Source organism: Styela clava, chromosome 6 (genome assembly GCF_964204865.1).
Source record: "Styela clava chromosome 6, kaStyClav1.hap1.2, whole genome shotgun sequence".
Classification (NCBI taxonomy): Eukaryota; Metazoa; Chordata; class Ascidiacea; order Stolidobranchia; family Styelidae; genus Styela; species Styela clava.
In genome coordinates this window covers 13,133,072-13,152,768 of record NC_135255.1, presented here as the reverse complement: position 1 = coordinate 13,152,768, position 19,697 = coordinate 13,133,072, and the positions used below count along the sequence as shown (strand labels likewise).

Here is a 19,697-nt window from a genome sequence, read left to right as displayed (position 1 = left end):
GCAGTGCTAATGCAAAAAATAACCAGAATTCAATTGAATTCTCCATCTAAGAATACGCTTGCCACCGCATCTCTGATCCCCCTGGGAGTTTCACAGGTTCCAATCCCATGCGGGGATAGTTATGTGCGAGGGGATTGCAGCTCTCCTCCCACTGAGGGTTGTTCACACGACCGCTGGTCGATTACGACATCCCCCCCTCCATCAAATCCATGCTTCTAAAACAAATAACTGGCTAACTAAGCCCGTCATAGAATGGTAATCGTATGATGTTGCACCTTGCAATTTGTCCCCAACCACAGATAAATTCTATCCTAAAAACTACCCACATTGGTAGGCATAGTTGCGTTTTAAATTGAAAGAAATCTTCATTAATGGTCAGAAGGTGTTGTCTGATTGTTTTATTAGTTAGCAGGTAATTTATTACTGATCTGATACACAAACTTGGCACTGTCAAATGATGATTAGTGTTTAATTTATTTTCAGGAAAACGGGAAGATAACCCATTATCAGCTGTTATTGAATATTGAATATTATATGTCCCATCGATATTTTTGCCATCTCCAGAGCGGACGAGAATAGTTAGAAAAAGGGGGATTTTGAAGAAAGGCAAAAGGCAGGACCATTTCAACAAAATCTGTTAACTTGTATGCGTTAAAATATTACTTTGCAGTTGTTAGCATAAACATTTAATGTGTCTTTCGACTAGACCTACCACACTTTAAAAAGAAGCCGCCTACACCCCTTTTCACTAGGACCATAATACTGTAAAATATTTGATAGAAATTACCCCCGAGGCATCATATCTTCCATTTAAAAGGGCTGTGGAGGCAGATTCCATTTTTACTCTAAATTATGGAATGTTACTTCCAGGTTATCTTATCCTTTCTTATAGATAACTTGAGGTCAGTGACTCCAACTGACCCATGCATGCCACACTGAAAATTCTCTTGTGTACCGATAAAATTAGGCTGTTGGAGCCTTCAGACCTTGAAAAGAGTCAAATCTGAGCACGATGGATTCAAGTGAAACACGTAATATGCATTTATAGGCAAAAATATCCCATCCTGAGCCGCACCGATCCACAACCTCCTGCCTATGAAATCAAAACATTAGACAAATTGGTGTACTGTGCGCATTCACAAATCTTTGCGAATCAAGTGTGCCTTTTGACTAAAGAAAATTTAGCATTGAAATGGTCAATCTTAATATCAACCTAGTATCTGCAGATGAAACCAATTGTTTTTTAAAAATACATTTTTGATGTGCTTTATTTTTTAAATATAATTTATAATTACTGTAAAGTGTGTGATACATTTGGTACCATGAATACCATTTGCAAATTAGCTTGGGTTACACCCCTCTCAAATAAAAGTTTAGACTCTTATGTCATATCTCATAATATTCTTTAAACAAAAGGTTGCGGCTAGCCGGCTACCCATCAGAATGTTCTTTCAGATCACAAAGTCGCAATATTACACCTCGCTAAGTTTCATTGGCAAATGTATCTGGTTGTAGTATCGGTGTCCAACTTTAGACTGAAACCTTCACTACAGGACCCACCGAAACAAATTTTTTTTTCTTGATAGGGTCGTCTTGAAGTTGCTTTCGTTAAAGCACAATGGACACTTTATCTCCACCAATCCACAGTAGCCACAAGTTACTTTGTCATTACGATAAGCATCAATAAATGGATACTGAGGATGTATTATCAAGTCACGCAAGCTGAGGTCTTGTTCCACTGTGGTCTTGTTGCAATTTATACTTTGCCATCCATCTATTCCATCGTCGCACCCATATCTGTAAGATAATGGATACAGATAGAGTTTTCATAAAATCTAACGATCAAGGAGTGAGAAATTTATGTCCATATCCCACCACAGCCACTAGTCGTAAATGAATTTGATTCCGGGTAGCATATCTTTTTTAACAATAACAATAGAAAGACATTTTTGATCAGTTGTACAAGCACCATTAGGATAGGATTTATCTGGGGGGGGGGGGGGGGGGGTATTTGTTGGACACGTAGTGGACATAACGATCGTTTCAATATTATGTTGTTGTTCTTGTTCTTTGACACGTTTTTAAAAAGTCGCTTTTCTCTTCGAATACTGGACCAATTGCTTTGAAATTTTCAGTGGTTAAAGATTAATTTTTTCGCTAGAAGGCTATTACTTTTATTTATTTCAAAATTTTGCGTGAATTCTATGAAATTTGATATTTCGTTTAAAATTTTGCTGTAATATTTTTTATCCATGGGAACACGGATTTTAGTCAGTGTCGTGACTGGCTGTACGTTTTGATTCTGCAAAATTCTTGCTACTGGAAATTCAGAACTTTTTTGAGGGTACCGGTAGCGTCAAAGGTACCGGCAATGAGCATATATACAATGAGTGGAAACTTGCAAAGATTTGCTCATTGTGGCATTGTTCCCTGCATTTTTTACGTCGTCCAGCTAAATGGTTCGCTGCATATTAAGAAAACGCATTGCTCGCTGCCAAAATCCCTTGCTTCAGCCGAGTCGGGTGCGAAATTGGCCGTGTTGAGGTCTTTAATTCTTCAATACATATTTGGTTTTGGGTTTCGAAGTATGGTACGCTGAAAGACCACTGTGAAGCTAGTAGCACGGTGAATGTGTAATGAATTTAATTCACTGTGGTAAATGAATTGCTATCTTTTTATTTGTTATGAGCACACTTGCTGGAACTCCATAATCTATTATTTTATTTTTTAGTAACACTTTTAATAAAAATATCAAATTGTTTATCATACTTGCATCCATATTTCGCCCTAAATTCCATTCTATGACACTTACTCTGTATCCAAATATCTATGTACATGACCACATTATTTATTTTTTAGTAATACTTCATTTAAAAGTATCATAATGTTTATTATAATTGCTATTCTAGTATTTTATCATTTTTTTGTCTTAAATTTCATTCTATGATACTTGCTCTGTATCCAAATATCTATATGTATATGAGCACTTTATTTATTTTTTAGTACCGGTAATACTTATTTAAAAATAACCTATTGGGTATCATTGATATTTCAGTATATTATCAATATTTCGCCTTAAAATTCATTCTATGTTACGTGCTCTGTAGCCGAATATAGATATGTACATGAGCACTTTATTTCATATATATATCTGCTGGAGAAGGGTCAAATCCTGATCATGTATTATTGTGTGTTACTATCCTTCAAATCACTTGCCAGTCATAATCAAGTATTATAATTTGATGTGTTCAAATTATAGTTTATAAAGAAATCTACTCGTGATTTCATTACTATTATCAAATGTTTATAATTAAAGTGCTATGATAATAGAATTTTCCCCATCTTTGCTTATAAAAAATCCATGTCCTATTACATTCATTTTTAGTAGACAAATTTTCCAAATAATGGGTATCCTTGCTAACCCATTTTTATGCAGTTGATATGCAATACATGTCAACTTATCAGCTGAATAAATGATGATCTTAGGACAAAACATGATTATTTAGTACTTTCCAAATCAAAAATTCTTGTGAATAATGTATATAGTGAATAAGGTATATGAGAGGTATTGAAGAATTTAACACCGAACCTGTTAAATGACCCGAAATGTTGTAACGTTGTCTCCCAGTCAAACACCTGAGCATCTGTTTTTTTTTTATTATAATTTATATATGTTCATGGTTTGACGAACGAAATAAACTCTCTCTCTCTCTATTAGTTTAAAATACTGACTTCTGGACTTGGCTAATTTTATGCATATCAAAACTTGTCATTTATTTTTTCCACATGTTTATTTTTTCCACATGTTTTTCCAATAAAACATACTTACGCCTTACTACTGTTATTTGTAGCTTATTATTGTTAGCTAATTATTTTTGAGGTGGGGCGCAAGACTTCACAATTCTAAAAAGGGGGTGCGGTGCGGCTTGAAAAGTTTGGGAATGTTTGTATGTAGTAGACCCTAACCTAGTACACATGGTTCCGGTGTCTACCAACTGGGTTTACATACTTCAAGAGTACCTTTTTGTATTACAGTTGTGAAACAGAAAAAGCTGAATGTCGGTCTTATTCCATCTGTAAAGTTACCAAAAACTCCACAAAGAATGAACAATGTGTATTATCGATGAAATGAAAAGTGACATATAAAAAATACAGAAGCTGTGGAAAATATTTTGCATTACAGAAAAATTAGTTCACATATTAAATATTTTACATTACAAAAAAAATGGTGCGCCAGAAGTATGTGTACCAATATGAAGGTAACTAATTTTGTTCGCCTATTTTATATCAAGTTGTGTAAATGGACTAAATTCTATCGGTAGGGGGATATTCACTTGTGTAACACAGACAATTCCCGAACTTTTAATAGAACAAAAATAAGGAGAATCGTAACCTAACCTGGTACACATACTACGAGTACCGAAAAAACAGCCCACATAGTAAAAGCAGTTATGGAAATACTTTACATTACAGAAAAATTAATTCACATAGTAAATAGCAGACGAAGGAAATATTTTGCATTGCAGAAAAAATAGCTCACATAGTTAATAGCAGTCATGAAATATTTCTCACTATTGAACAAAATCTTCATAAATATTTTTTGTAAATTCACAATACATGAAAATATGTGAAACAAACTCAGGTTCTCCATTACATAATACACACATTTCATTCCCTGCTTTTCTTCCATTTTCTGGCTTTTGTTTTTAATGGCAAGATATCCCAGAGTAATTTATAGTTAAAATCAGTATTTTTAATAAGTAAACGAATAGCTCACAGAGCCATGTGATTCATATGGAGCACAGAGCTATGATTGAGAGAGGCCGTGGTTCACCATATATTTAGGCCTTCTTTTCGGCTTTCCTCTCCCCTTGGATAAATATGTGTAATGTCCATGGAATACTGCTATATTATATGTCTTATATTTGGTCTATGACGTAATAATATGGGGACATCTAGTGATCTAGTTTAGGCCACATGACAGGGGATTCTAGAACTACTCTCGGTGAGCGACGGACGTATGTTGTATTTCTATTTACTTTCATGCAATATATTCTGTGAACAATTGAAGCCTGTGTTACTTGGATTCAAGACCTTGAATATTACATCTGGCGACGAGGATTATTTTAAGTCTCCAACATACGTGGAATAGAGAAGCTCGTCGGGGAAAATTTTGCTTTAAGTGCTACCGTAACGTTACTTACAGACTTGGTGTCACCGCTAATTTCAAACGTGAAAAATGGCGTCTGCGTTACCGGACTATCCAATTTTTGATTGCGCTGATTTGTCAAGTGCCGGACCAAGATGAAAGAAATGGCTTGGACGATTTGATAACTTGACACTTGCAATGAATATCAAAGATTCTGATGAAGATAAGCAAAGGAAGAAATCTCTAATGTTGCACTACATGGGTGAGCAATGTTACGATATTTATGAAACCTTGAAGGAGGAAAATGATACTTTTGCTGATACAAGAAGAAAATTGACCGAATATTTTGTTCCCAAAGCCAATAGTGAGTACGAAATTTATTTGTTTCGCAACACAAAACAACATGAGGGTGAGTCACTTGATCAATTTTGTACACGACTTAAGAAAATGGCTGTAAATTGTGAGTTCGATCCTGAAAAGGTAGAAGGGGAAATCAAAAGTCAAATAATTCAGGGATGCAAATCGTCAGAATTAAGGAAAAAATGTTTAAGCAAAAAGATGGATTTAAAAACCCTACTCGACAGTGGTAAAGCAATGGAACTGGCAAAATCTCATCTGTCTGTGATGGAAGGAAACACTGAAGAAACTGCACAAGAGAATGCGTATCGGATCAAATCAGTGAACCAAAACAAAACACGCAAGAAAAACAATTACTCAGTGAAAATTTGTTTTTATTGTGGCGGCTCGTTTCCACACAAAGGTCAGTGTCCTGCTAAAGGGCGAAAATGTTTTAATTGCAATGATTATGGTCATTTTGCAAAGTTTTGTAGGAAGCCAAAACAGAAGAAGTTTTCACATTCTGTTAATAATTTGAAAGCAAGCTCAAACAACTCAAGTAAAGTTGAATCTCAAAGTTGTGCAAATTCTGAATACTCAATGAAGGTTGAACAGTCTCAGATTTGTAATAAGCTTCCAACAGTTGAAGTGGATGTTAATAGTGTTAAATGCTGTTTTATTGTTGACAGTGGTTCTAGTGTTAACATCCTAGACAACAAAGCGTATCAAGAAATACGGAGGAATACTTCCAAATGTTGCAGGTTGTGTCCTGCTGATACAAAGTTATTTGCTTATGGTAGTGAAAAACCACTGCAGTTAATTGGAAAATTTGCTGCAAATGTGAAGTCAAATGATGGCCAGCAACTGTCAGCTGATTTCTATGTAATGAAACATGCCAAAGGTTGTTTAATGTCCAATGACACAGCAGAACAACTTGGAATACTGAAGATTATACATTCCGTTGAAAATGAACGAGAAAAGCGTACAAAGGAAATTCTGTCAGAGTATGATAGTATATTTCATGGTGTCGGAAAACTCAAAGGATACCAGTTAAAGCTGAACATCGATGAATCTGTGGATCCAGTACATCAAAAACACAGAAGAGTACCATTTAAAACCAGAGCTAAAGTGGAAAAGGCAATTAAAGAGCTATATGAAAATGATATCTGTGAAGATGTGGATAATACACCAACTCCGTGGGTATCTCCTATAGTTGTGGTACCTAAATCCAGTGATCCTGATAATATTCGATTGTGTACGGATATGAGAGCTGCGAATAAAGCTATCAAAAGGGTGAAACATCCAATGCCAACAATGGATGAGCTAATTCATGACCTGAATGGTTGCAAGGTATTTTCAAAACTTGATTTAAATCAAGGATACCATCAAATAGAGTTACACCCAGACAGCAGATATATTACAACGTTCAGTACACACCTTGGGATCTATAGACATAAACGTCTCAATTTCGGGGTGAATGCAGCGACTGAAAAATTCCAGTTTATAATTGAACAAGTTCTTCAAGGACTAGAAGGCGTGAAGAATATTTCGGATGACATCTATATTTTTAGCAAAAATGATGATGGTCACGAGAAGCATATCAGAGCATGTTTACAACGAATCAAAGAAAAAGGTCTTACGCTTAATAAAAGAAAATGTGAGTTTTTCAAATCATCTATGGAGTTCTATGGTAATATTTTTGGTGAACGTGGAGTGTCTCCTGATCCAAAGAAAATTAAAGCACTCAAAGAAGCTTTCAGACCTACAGATAAATCACAAGTGAAGTCTTTGTTAGGCATGGCGCAATATCTCTCAAGATTCATTAAAGATTTAGCAATTCTTGTGAAGCCGCTGAGGGAATTGACAAAGAAAAATTCTGATTTCATCTGGAGTGATGAATGTGAAAGTGCCTGGCTGAAGTTGAAAGAAAATCTAACAAGTGACACGGTTATGTCATATTTTGATCCTGATCTAAAGACTGAATTAATTGTAGATGGATCGCCATTCGGAATAGGAGCAATTTTGACACAAAGAAGCTCAAAAAGTGGAAAAGTACAAGTTGTTGCTTATGCATCAAGAAGTCTTGATGATGTTGAAACTCGTTACTCTCAAATCGAACGTGAAGCACTGGCTGTTCGTTGGGGAGTTGAACACTTTCACTTGTACCTATATGGAATGAAATTCAATGTTATTACTGACCACAGACCATTGGTTAGTATATTTTCAAATGTTACTGCAAAGCCTTCTCCAAGAATAGAAAGATGGTGTTTACGACTACAGCAATATGATTTTGTTGTGATATACAGACCTGGAGCGAATAATCCAGCAGATTATTTGTCACGTCATCCATCGGAAGCAGAGAATAACCGTGATCTGAAAATTGCAGAAGAATTTCTGAACTATGTGTGTGAAAGTGCTTGTCCAAAAGCGATCACACTAAAAGAAATAGAAGAAGAGACTTTCAATGACCCTATGATGCAAAATGTGAAAAAATGCATTGTTTCTGGAAAATGGCAAGATTATCGAAACTGTGAAGAAATGCGAAATTTTGAAAGTTTATCTAATGAATTGAGCATAACTGAACAAGGCATAATTCTTCGTGAACATCGTATAGTAGTTCCTGTGAAGATGAGAAAGCAAATGGTCTCCATAGCACATGAGGGACATCAAGGAGTTGCTAAAACAAAAGCATTGATTAGAGCAAAGTTATGATTTCCTAATATTGACTCAATGGTGGAAAACTACATAAAAAATTGCCCAGCTTGTGCCGCTGTTACAAAAGATAAAAGATTCCAACCTTTACGAATGAGTGAATTGCCAAGAGCTGTTTGGAAATCTCTTAGTGCTGATTTCTGTGGACCGTATCCTAATGATGATTATCTCTTAGTAGTCATTGACAACTACTCAAGATTTCCTGTAGTTGAACTCGTAAAATCGACATCAGCTCGTAGCGTGATTCCAATCTTTGACAAAATATTTGCTACACATGGATTTTGTGAAGTGCTCAAGACAGATAATGGAACACCGTTTCAAAGTCACAAATTTAAAAGATTCATGGACTACTGTGGAATTCATCATCAGAAAATAACTCCGTTATGGCCAAGAGGAAATGCCCAAGCTGAAAATTTCATGAAACCACTAAATAAAGCAATCAAAACTGCTACAGTTGAAGGAAAATCATGGAAACAAGAATTGTATAAATTTCTAAGAAATTACAGAGCGGCTCCACATGTAACAACACATAAAGCTCCTGCTGAACTGCTTTATGGAAGAAATATTAAAGTTTTATTTCCTGAAGTAATAAAAGTTGCAGATGATAAAGAATTGCGAGAATGTGATTCGAAACAGAAAACCATACAGAAAAGGTATGCTGATAAGAGACTTTGCACACGACCTGCTTCTCAACTGCATATTGGTGACATGGTGTTGGTTCGACAAAGAAGATATAACAAGTTAACTCCAGCATATAACCCAGAGCCTATGACTGTTGTTGCTGTGAAGGGAAGTATGGTTACTGCAAGAAGTCCTGGTTTGGGTAACAAAACCAGAAATATATCTCAGTTTAAAAAGGTGAATGATCGACAATTTCAGACTCGTGTTCCTGAAATATCAGATGAAATGGAAGTGGCTGCTGATATAATTCCTGAGGCATCAAATGAATCTGATTCTCCAGCTGATGAGCAGATTTCATCTAGTTTCTCAAATGATCAACCTCATAACGAGATAGTGGCTCATCGCAAATCAAAGCGTCCAATCAAACTGCCTAAACGCTTCAGAGATTATAAATTGTATAAATGAACATTTATCCCAAGGACTGTACTGAGAAAACATAAATAATATGGACTGTTTAGCAATATCAAGCTTGGTGACTTACTAATACTAACACTATTTTTGAAACTATGATATCAAGCTTGATCAAACATGAGTAGACTGTATATAAACATTACCAACTGTGTAAAAGAAATGAACTGTGATTGTGTTACACTTACAAAAGGGGTGTAGTCAATTAATGATAAATTGTTATGTATAAAGTTGATTATGCCTGAATTTTGATTGTTATAATTTCATTACTTTGAGAAGTGAATTTCATTGTAGTGTGTTAACTTTTCAATATCACAGTACTATATTTCATTTTTAAGTTTATTGCATGATACTTAAGTGTGCTTGATAACTATTTCAGACAAATATTTCATGAATGGAAATTTTAGGTTAGCCAAGTACTATCTAGTGTCATAACATATTGCTTATACTTGATTTACATTTGTGACAGCTATGTGTGAAATGTTCTACTAGATTATGCATATTCCCAAGTGAAATTTAATGTGATAAATTTCAGATTTAAGTTAGGGAGGGATGTAATGTCCATGGAATACTGCTATATTATATGTCTTATATTTGGTCTATGACGTAATAATATGAGGACATCTAGTGATCTAGTTTAGGCCACATGACAGGGGATTCTAGAACTACTCTCGGTGAGCGACGGACGTATGTTGTATTTCTATTTACTTTCATGCAATATATTCTGTGAACAATTGAAGCCTGTGTTACTTGGATTCAAGACCTTGAATATTACAATATGTAATTCCCATGTTATATCAATTAATAAATACATAAATAACCGCACTCCTCTCGGCGACTGGTTCATATTCTGTTCTGTAGATACGTTTTCTGTCTAATAGATATGCATTCCCAATAAGCATATGCTCATAGTTGTATGCTTTCAGCGTACCATACTTCGAAACCCAAAATCAAATATGTATTGAAGAATTAAAGACCTCAAGTCAAGTTAATACGGCCAATTTCGCACCCGACTGAGCTGAAGCAAGGGGTTTTGGCAGCGAGCAATGCGTTTTCTTAATATGCAACGAACCATTTAGCTGGACGACGTAAAAATGCAGGGAACAATGCCACAATGAGCAAATCTTTGCAAGTTTCCACTCATTGTATATATGCTCATTGGTACCGGTAAGGACTGATTCGCTCTGGTCTAACGTGTCCATATATTTGTGTAGCTCTCTTGTTTTCAGAAGCATGGTCTTGGATGGTGGGGAATGGTCGTAACCGATCAGCGGTCATGTGACCCACCCTCGGTGGGAGTAGAGCTGCAATCCTCTCGCACATAACTATCCCCGCATGGGATTGGAACATGTGAAACTACCAGGGTGATTAGAGATGCGGTGGCGAGCGTATTCCTAGATGGCGAATTCAATTGAATTCTGGTTATTTTTTGCATGACCACTGGTGTTAAACTTTAGTTATCTATTCAACCTTTTACACTTAGTAATAGATTACCTGCTAATTAGGGAAACAATACCTTGTAGCAATTGATTATTAATTCCCTAATGTCTTACACAAGTCAAGTCTGCAACTGCAAGTAGGCCCACGCGCCACGCCTAGGCCTACTAATAACAGTAGTTTGTCATCTGCTTTCCATTGAAATGAGGGAGCTTGTGAATATTTAAAGAATTTGATAACGGCACACTATCACCACATTATCACTCACCATCAACGAAGTGCTGTCCGCAAACAGTGAAACACAAGTGAGATAGCTTCTCGACTTGACACCAAGCAGTTCTGCCAATAGGTAATAGATGATATCCACAATGCGCGACGTTCCGGATCTTTTGCAATCAGTGGAAAATAACTGAAGATCCAGTTCGTTGTCTATCTATACTATACGTACAGCCAACGGAACAATACGAAATAACCATTTTCAACAGCCAAACCAAACAAAAACGTATAATCTGACTTGCAAGTGACAGGAGCCAAATGGACGTTTTTGTTTTATTGCCGTCCAGTAACAAAGTCACGTGACCCGTGCAAGTCCTCTATACATGGTTCACAGTTGGCTGTCACTGTGGCGATAGCCTGTGAGCGAAATGGTCAGCTCATAAATTAAAAAAGAACCTCGTGGTTTAAATCGATAACTAATACACATTTTAAACTGCGTCAGTTGATAATTCAGCAGTGCCGTGCCTGCTGCTTGTGCACACTCTTTCTCCCCCTCTCTACTACCATAGTGCGCTGAGGCGTTTGCAAAAAACAGAAGTTGCCTCATCAACACGACACATACTGTACTAAATTCTTGCAATGACAATTCAAAGAACTCCTAAATAAAATATGAAATTTCGGGTTTGCTTTGGGCTTGGTCTTGCAAATCCAGTTAATTAGTCGGGGTCGAGCTGGGTCGGATTTAATACCCACGGGCCTGGGACGGGCTGGAATTTTTGGGCCCGATCTTACCTCTAACACAGATAGGATATTTAAGCTAGCATATTACTTTCATTTAGTTTAAAATGTTTTGTGGGTTTGTTCTATCGTATTCGTTTATTTGTGTGTGAGACGTCATCAAAATTAAAGTTTGTGCACCTCGCGGTGGTTCCGCGGTCGCGACCTGAAAATTTGTTTGAATGAAAATGCGTCTCAGCGTCTTCTATAATTTCAGTTGTTACGCCATCACTGACATCTTACTAATTAGCCAGTATTACTGAAAAGAACAAGTTTGCGTCAGGACGACCTGGGCGACGGGTGAAGAAAAACTTGGATTCCTATTTATTCTGTCCAAACATGCTTTGATTCTGTCAAGCAACTCTCTGCAAACGAATTCGGATTCGGAATTTTTGAAATCCGAATTTTTGTTGAAGACGTTGCTTGCGCTATGTTAGTGATCAGGATACTGGCTGATCCCCCCTAAGTAATTATAGTACATCATTATATTTTTTTCCTCTTTTTATATACCTGATTAATTTATACAGTGTATTACGATGCATTTGTTGTAAATTCAGTCGCGGTTTTAAAAAAAACACACTTACAAACGGGATGTTATGTTCTTATAAATCACTTATGATTCATATTTGTTAATTTTCTGTTTTTAAAAAGTGTTCCTTTTTCCTTAAAATATTTATTGAAGTGTTTTGGTGTCTCATCCAACTTTTGTACTCACTAACCTGAATTAGTAATCGTGGTAGGTGTCGCGACCTGAAGACCTTTTTGAGGTTCCCGTGACTCCTGCCACACAATTTTCGTTGGTATTTGTATTTTTTTTCTTATAAAAATGATTGATATGTGTGATTTGATGTGTGCAGGGTGGTGTTATAAGCCCTTTCCTATTTGCTACCATAATAAATAACATTGAACAATTGAATCACGTACAAAATTCAGATACTTTTAAATAATCAATGTTGTTGCCTTCGTCTCTAATAACAGTAGTTTGTCATCTGCTTTCCATTGAAATGAGGGAGCTTGTGAATATTTAAAGAATTTGATAACGGCACACTATCACCACATTATCACTCACCAAGACACATACTGTACACGACACATACTGTACTAAATTCTTGCAATGACAATTCAAAGAACTCCTAAATAAAATATGAAATTTCGGGTTTGCTTTGGGCTCGGTCTTGCAAATCCAGTTAATTAGTCGGGGTCGGGCTGGGTCGGATTTAATACCCACGGGCCTGGGACGGGCTGAAATTTTTGGGCCCGATCTTACCTCTAACACAGATAGGATATTTAAGCTAGCATATTACTTTCATTTAGTTTAAAATGTTTTGTGGGTTTGTTCTATCGTATTCGTTTATTTGTGTGTGAGACGTCATCAAAATTAAAGTTTGTGCACCTCGCGGTGGTTCCGCGGTCGCGACCTGAAAATTTGTTTGAATGAAAATGCGTCTCAGCGTCTTCTATAATTTCAGTTGTTACGCCATCTCTGACATCTTACTAATTAGCCAGTATTACTGAAAAGAACAAGTTTGCGTCAGGACGACCTGGGCGACGGGTGAAGAAAAACTTGAATTCCTATTTATTCTGTCCAAACATGCTTTGATTCTGTCAAGCAACTCTCTGCAAACGAATTCGGATTCGGAATTTTTGAAATCCGAATTTTTGTTGAAGACGTTGCTTGCGCTATGTTAGTGATCAGGATACTGGCTGATCCCCCCTAAGTAATTATAGTACATCATTATATTTTTTTCCTCTTTTTATATACCTGATGAATTTATACAGTGTATTACGATGCATTTGTTGTAAATTCAGTCGCGGATTTAAAAAAAAAAAAAAATTACAAACGGGATGTTATGTTCTTATAAATCACTTATGATTCATATTTGTTAATTTTCTGTTTTTAAAAAGTGTTCCTTTTTCCTTAAAATATTTATTGAAGTGTTTTGGTGTCTCATCCAACTTTTGTACTCACTAACCTGAATTAGTAATCGTGGTAGGTGTCGCGACCTGAAGACCTTTTTGAGGTTCCCGTGACTCCTGCCACACAATTTTCGTTGGTATTTGTATTTTTTTTCTTATAAAAATGATTGATATGTGTGATTTGATGTGTGCAGGGTGGTGTTATAAGCCCTTTCCTATTTGCTACCATAATAAATAACATTGAACAATTGAATCACGTACAAAATTCAGATACTTTTAAATAATCAATGTTGTTGCCTTCGTCTCTAAGATATGAGACTGTTTTACCTTGAGTCAATGCAAAGCGGTTTATTTGATTGCTACTATTCGTTGATTACATATTTATTATCTAATGAGAAGAATCACAAAGCAAGATGACAATCCCAATCATTTTCACTGTAAAAACAAAACTTGGAGACGATAACTCGATTCTGTAAAAACATTGGGCATTGGACTCGAAAATTTATATACAGTCTGTAGGTATGTTGAACCATTCTATCATCATCAAACTGGAAAAGTCTGAGTATAATTCAGTTCTCGACATCGATAAAAATTTCCTATTTATGGTCCAAACTGACGTATAGCTTGCTTAAAGGTTCAATATCAAAAATATATATTCATTGTTTGTCTTATATGTGAGGCTGTCATTCCTCGACAACAGGAACAAATAAAGAATCATTAGAATTGAATATTATACAATGCAAAACAGTTACAGTATGTACATTGTTACAGCGCTTGCCTAATATTATCGTAACAGGTTGAAGTTCATTTGTCATTAGCAGATAGGAAAATAAGTCAGAGTCTATATATGTTTCGGGTTCCGCAAAGTTGCTATACCCATAAATACTTTTAAATGCAGAAATTAAATAAAGTCCAAGAGTAGTTTAGTTTAGACAGTGGTTTACTGCTGAGTGAAAGACGCCGTCGCTTTGAGCAAAATGTAATAATATAATAATAAATCATCCGTGCGTAACGTGCCCTCTGGCTAATTTATTCATCTCTGTTGTTTAAAGTGCGGTTAAACCTGCTTGACTAATGAGATAGTAAGAATAAGGATATGCTATTTTTAACCCGCTGGCTCACCTATTTTATCACTATTGTTCATCGTTTAGTTGAATCTGTTAGCTATAAGAAACGACATGGTGTCGACAAGAAAAGTTGAGTTGTTCCAGGGTGTTTTATCTTTTCTAGCCGCATTTTTATTCACAAACGGAATATTTGATCTGGCGTACAATCGGTAAATATGTTTAGTATTTTTGTGACAGAAACATTTGACTAATCATTTTTAAACATTCAATATAGTCTGTAGGTATTGTTTTAAAACTGCTTAATGCACGATGGTGTATCGTGATATATCTCCAATTATAACACACTCGTGAGCATCTTTCCCGAAATGCAATGAAATTGTGATAATGTAGATATGATAATGCTTTTCACCCAGGTTTGTACGGCAGTTTATGCATTCGTTGCATCCGCAATTTGAACTCTCCATCATGTTGATGGTATTGTGTAGTATATTTATTTGCTGATAACAAATTTTAGATAAACTACCTTATTATCTACAACTTGCTTTGTAAATTGAGTGATACTTGTTTAGATGCTTAAAATATGGACACGAATATGGGTGCTACCACATATACGAGCTTGGCTCGTTCCCTGAAAAGATGAAAAAAATAAAACTTTAAACTAGCAAAACATTCAGTTACTAAAAAAAATTAAAAATTAAAAAAAACTAATAAAAGAATATATATATAAATATACAGACGATTGCAGAAATTAGTCTATATTATTGCATTGATAGCAAATAGTGCTCAGTAGTTAAAGTCACTTTTTCATGTTTTTATTTATACATGCTAGTCGCCTATCCCATTCCTTACCCCACATTAAATTGACTACCAGTTGGTAGCGCCGTGAAGTTAATCTTGCAAAAAGATTTGAAGATTTTAGAGTAATAAGCAGCTATTATCATTAATATAAATTCCCAAGAATATTTTTATCCTAGGTTCATTTTTAAACTCATGAAATTGTCCAACCAAACTTCTCGTTAAAATGATGTCATTCTAAAATTGCAGTGATGAAGGAATAAATATTACATGCCATATCGATGATAAATGTCTTCAGTTACAGTATTGCTAAGCACTTAGTGATATATATATATGAGAAAACTCCTCATCAGAGATATTTTAACACAACAGGAAGATTGGTGATTACGAATATATTGACAATTTGTGGGAAATGACGAGAAATGATTTGAACATCAATTTCAACAAAAGCAGCATGAGAGACGAATTTTTCTTCACTTTAGAACCATGGAAAGTTATGAATAATATAAAAAATGGCGTATTTTGCCCATATACAACACAAAAGGGTGAGAAAAAATTGTATTGTTTATTACTAGTTTTGATTTGTCATCAAAGTGGAATTGGGTTTCATGTTGTCATCTCTCACTTTATTAGTGATAACTTGATTGGTGAATATGGGTCAAAACTTCCCAATAGTTACCCAAAAGTTTTTTTCCTTTTTGCGAATCTTTAGCTATTATTCTTAAAATTGTATGCTTCATCAAAAGATATATTAATTGTACAAATATACATATTGGTTGATAGATAGATTTGTCTGGCAATGCAGGCATGGCTGATGTCGCGACCTGGGTAGAGGCATAATTAGTTGGTTTTATTTTGCTGGCAAGAATTATCAATTTTGTATTCGTGAACTTTTTTAGATCTTATAAAAATAGTTGTGATGATAAAAGCGGCGGCCGAATATAAAGCACGAAGGGATATCGTCCGTCAAACATGGGGTAGGATATCTCACATTGACAATGTTGTCATTGACGTTGTCTTCATTATTGGATCGACGACGAAAGATGTTCAACAGAAAATTGAAACTGAACACTCAAAACATGGAGACATTCTACAGTTTATTGGAGTCGACGACTACAGGTAGTTCGAAATAAAACCAATAATACGTATTAACTAGAGAGGGTCAATCTATAGTAACTATTCTTTTAACATAACACAAATTTTCATTGTATTGAATCTGGGTATTTGATAAAAACAAAGCGAAAGACTCCGCCTATTAGCTAATTTATGAGTGGCCATTAGAAAAACAAAACCTGCTGAAATTTGTTTAGTGATTTCACTCCCGAGTTGATGCTCCTTCGAGTGACAAATCGAATAGATTTCATAACCGATAGTGAAGTGCATGAAGAAAACTCATTGTTGACACCAAATCTGAAATTCATTATTATCAACTTAGGATAAAATTATTGTAAAATCCAAACAGGACATAAACAGGTATTAACGAAATTTATTTCGCCATCAACATGACCTATTTTTAATGTATTGTAATTCACAAATAAACAGTAATTTTAAATCATTTCATCAAATTTCTATTCATTGGAAAATTTTTTTTTTTAAAAATTCTCTCACCAGAATTTTTTGGACCAAACTGTGCCCAATGAAGGTGAAAGTCGTTAACATGCATAATGAATGTTTAGTTTATAACACCTTTTTCAGACATATCGGTTACAAGGTGTTGTCGGGAATGCAATGGGCGAAAGAAAATTTACCCAAAGATTATTTTTATGCAACGGGTGATGATGATTTAACGCTGGATGTTAAGGTATTGCCGATACACCTACGACGGCATATGAGATACGCTCTTGAAAGATTGCCACGTGAAAAAGCAAATAATCGTTTAAAGCAAATTCAACAAATGCCCATTTTATGTGTGTTTACGTATAAAAATAAGGCGGAACCCGCGAGGAGATTAGATTCCAAGTACTATTTAGATCCAAAAGAATATCCCATGGATTATTTTCCAGCATTTTGCTTGGGAGGTTGGTATATGATGCCCGTAGTGAGCGCTGCTAAATTGTATGATGTTTCAAGAAAAGAAAAGATACTTCCAATGGACGATGTTTGGATAACCGGTATTTTGAGACAAAAGATAAAACCGAAACTCATTGAACCAATTGATAGTTCAAGTATGGGGTTCAAGCCAAAGATTGTACAGCATTTCAGAGGAGATACGGACTTTGCAACTGCTGAAGACATTTTACGTCTCACTGTATCCCACTGGAAAGAATTGGAAACTGGTATAGCTGAACATAAGCACTGTCTTCGAAAATAGTATTATTTTAATTATTTAAAACGCATACAAATAAACATTTGTATGAATTCGCATGTAAGTTGATGCAAGAGGAGTTTTTACTAACGTATTTTTTCAACACAAAATGTTTTATAGGCAGAAAATCTCTGCCTCAGAGCTAAGATCTGAAGCCCGACCCGACCCGAAATTCGGGCGGGTCGGGCCTGAAATGTCAATCATTACGTTCGGATCGGGTTGGGCCGGGCTTCTCTATCGCTGACTTTTTTTAAATAAATATATGTTTATAAAAAATATATACTAAAACTATGTGTGGATACCAAACTAAGGAATACTTGTTATAAAATAAATAATTTGGATAAAACAGAGAAGGAGCCGTAATTGCTATTTAACTACTAAACACGAGTCGCAGAGCAGAGCAGGCTTTGTGCACGTGAACACTGCCCTCTTAATAATCTTCCCCTCGGCAAGATTTTGACCTGGTATTCCCAGTATGGAGCAGCAAGAAGTAAAGGATAAACTAAAGCCAGAGGAACTGAAAAAGAAAACACATATCGGTAAGAGCAAGGTTTAGAAAACCTTTGAACTGATTGTTGGAAATCCTGCAGAAACTTGCGTGGGCTTTGCTGATCTAGTTTGTGTAGATTTATTATAGGCCTAGGCTATTTCTGTGTTCTTGCTCTTTGATCATTTCATAAGAGTTTCCTCTTTCAGACCAAATTAAATGTAGAGAAAATTAAAGCTTTTATCTTAAAATTCTTCTAAACAAAACCATAGGAATAACAATTTCATATACTTTTTTCCATTTCTTTGATTTGCATTATTCTATTTTAAGCCTATGTGGGCTGCAGCATTTTTCCCGTAATTAAGCAAGTGCGCATATGAGTGCGTAATGCCCTTTCAGTGTCAAAGCTAGTAGCGTGGCAAATCATGTGCTAGAAACACCGTGATTAAATCTTTCTTTCTTCTGTGACTGTCCGTTAATAATATTGCTTGATTAAGATTATGATATGAGCTTCACCAAAAAATAAACACCTGCAACATATGGTGTTACCGGTATAGAGGACTTGCACGGGTCACGTGATCTTGTTTACTGGACGGCAATAAAACAAAAACGTCCATTTGGCTCCTGTCAGTTGCAAGTAGGATTATACGTTTCCGTTTTGTTTGGCTGTTGAAAATGGTTATTTTGATTGTTCCGCTGGCTGTACGTATAGTATAGACAACGAAATGGATTTTCAGTTATATTCCACTGTTTTCAAAAGATCCAGAATGTCGCGCAATGTGGATATCATTTATTGGCAGGACTGCTTGGTGTCAAGTCCAGAAGCCATCTCACTTGTGGTTCAATGTTTGCGGGCAGCACTTCGTTGATGTTGAGTCATAATCAGCCGTTATCAATTTTTTTTAATATTCATAGGCTCCCTCATTTTAATGGAAAGCAGATGACAAGCTACTGGTATTGGTAGGCCTAGACCAACGACTAACATACCGGCCTAGGCGTAGGCCTACTTGCAGACTTGACTCGTGTAAAGTATTAATCAATAATTGCCCTAAAGTATTGTTTCCCTAGTTAGCAGGTAATCTATTAGTACGTGTGAAAAGTTGAATAGATAACTAAAGTTTAACGGCAGTGCTAACGCAAAAAATAACCAGAATTCAATTGAATTCTCCATCTAGGAATACGCTTGCCACCGCATCTCTGATCCCCCTGGGAGTTTCACAGGTTCCAATCCCATGCGGGGATAGTTATGTGCGAGGGGATTGCAGCTCTCCTCCCACTGAGGGTTGTTCACACGACCGCTGGTCGATTACGACCCCCCCCCCCCCCCCCATCAAATCCATGCTTCTAAAACAAATAACTGGCTAACTAAGCCCGACATAGAATGGTAATCGTACGATGTTGCACCTTGCA

General features: G+C 35.9%; 1 protein-coding gene across 1 annotated transcript; it reads left to right on the top strand.

The window, feature by feature from the left end:
- Positions 1-14,704: 14,704 nt before the first annotated feature.
- Positions 14,705-18,785, top strand: LOC120330809 (beta-1,3-galactosyltransferase 5-like). Its single transcript, XM_039397754.2, has 4 exons — positions 14,705-14,909; positions 15,868-16,040; positions 16,395-16,614; positions 17,191-18,785. Exons 1-4 carry the CDS (start codon positions 14,812-14,814, stop codon positions 17,804-17,806), a joined length of 1,107 nt encoding a protein of 368 aa, XP_039253688.2. The 5' UTR covers positions 14,705-14,811; the 3' UTR covers positions 17,807-18,785.
- Positions 18,786-19,697: the final 912 nt, after the last annotated feature.

What these genes read in the sequence shown, in the direction of transcription:
- LOC120330809 (XM_039397754.2), top strand. Translation starts at nt 14,812, where the DNA reads ATGGTGTCGACAAGAAAAGTTGAGTTGTTCCAGGGTGTTTTATCTTTT. An exon ending in TTTGATCTGGCGTACAATCG is followed by an intron (nt 14,910 to 15,867) that starts GTAAATATGTTT and finishes TTAACACAACAG; the next exon opens with GAAGATTGGTGATTACGAAT. An exon ending in CCCATATACAACACAAAAGG is followed by an intron (nt 16,041 to 16,394) that starts GTGAGAAAAAAT and finishes GAACTTTTTTAG; the next exon opens with ATCTTATAAAAATAGTTGTG.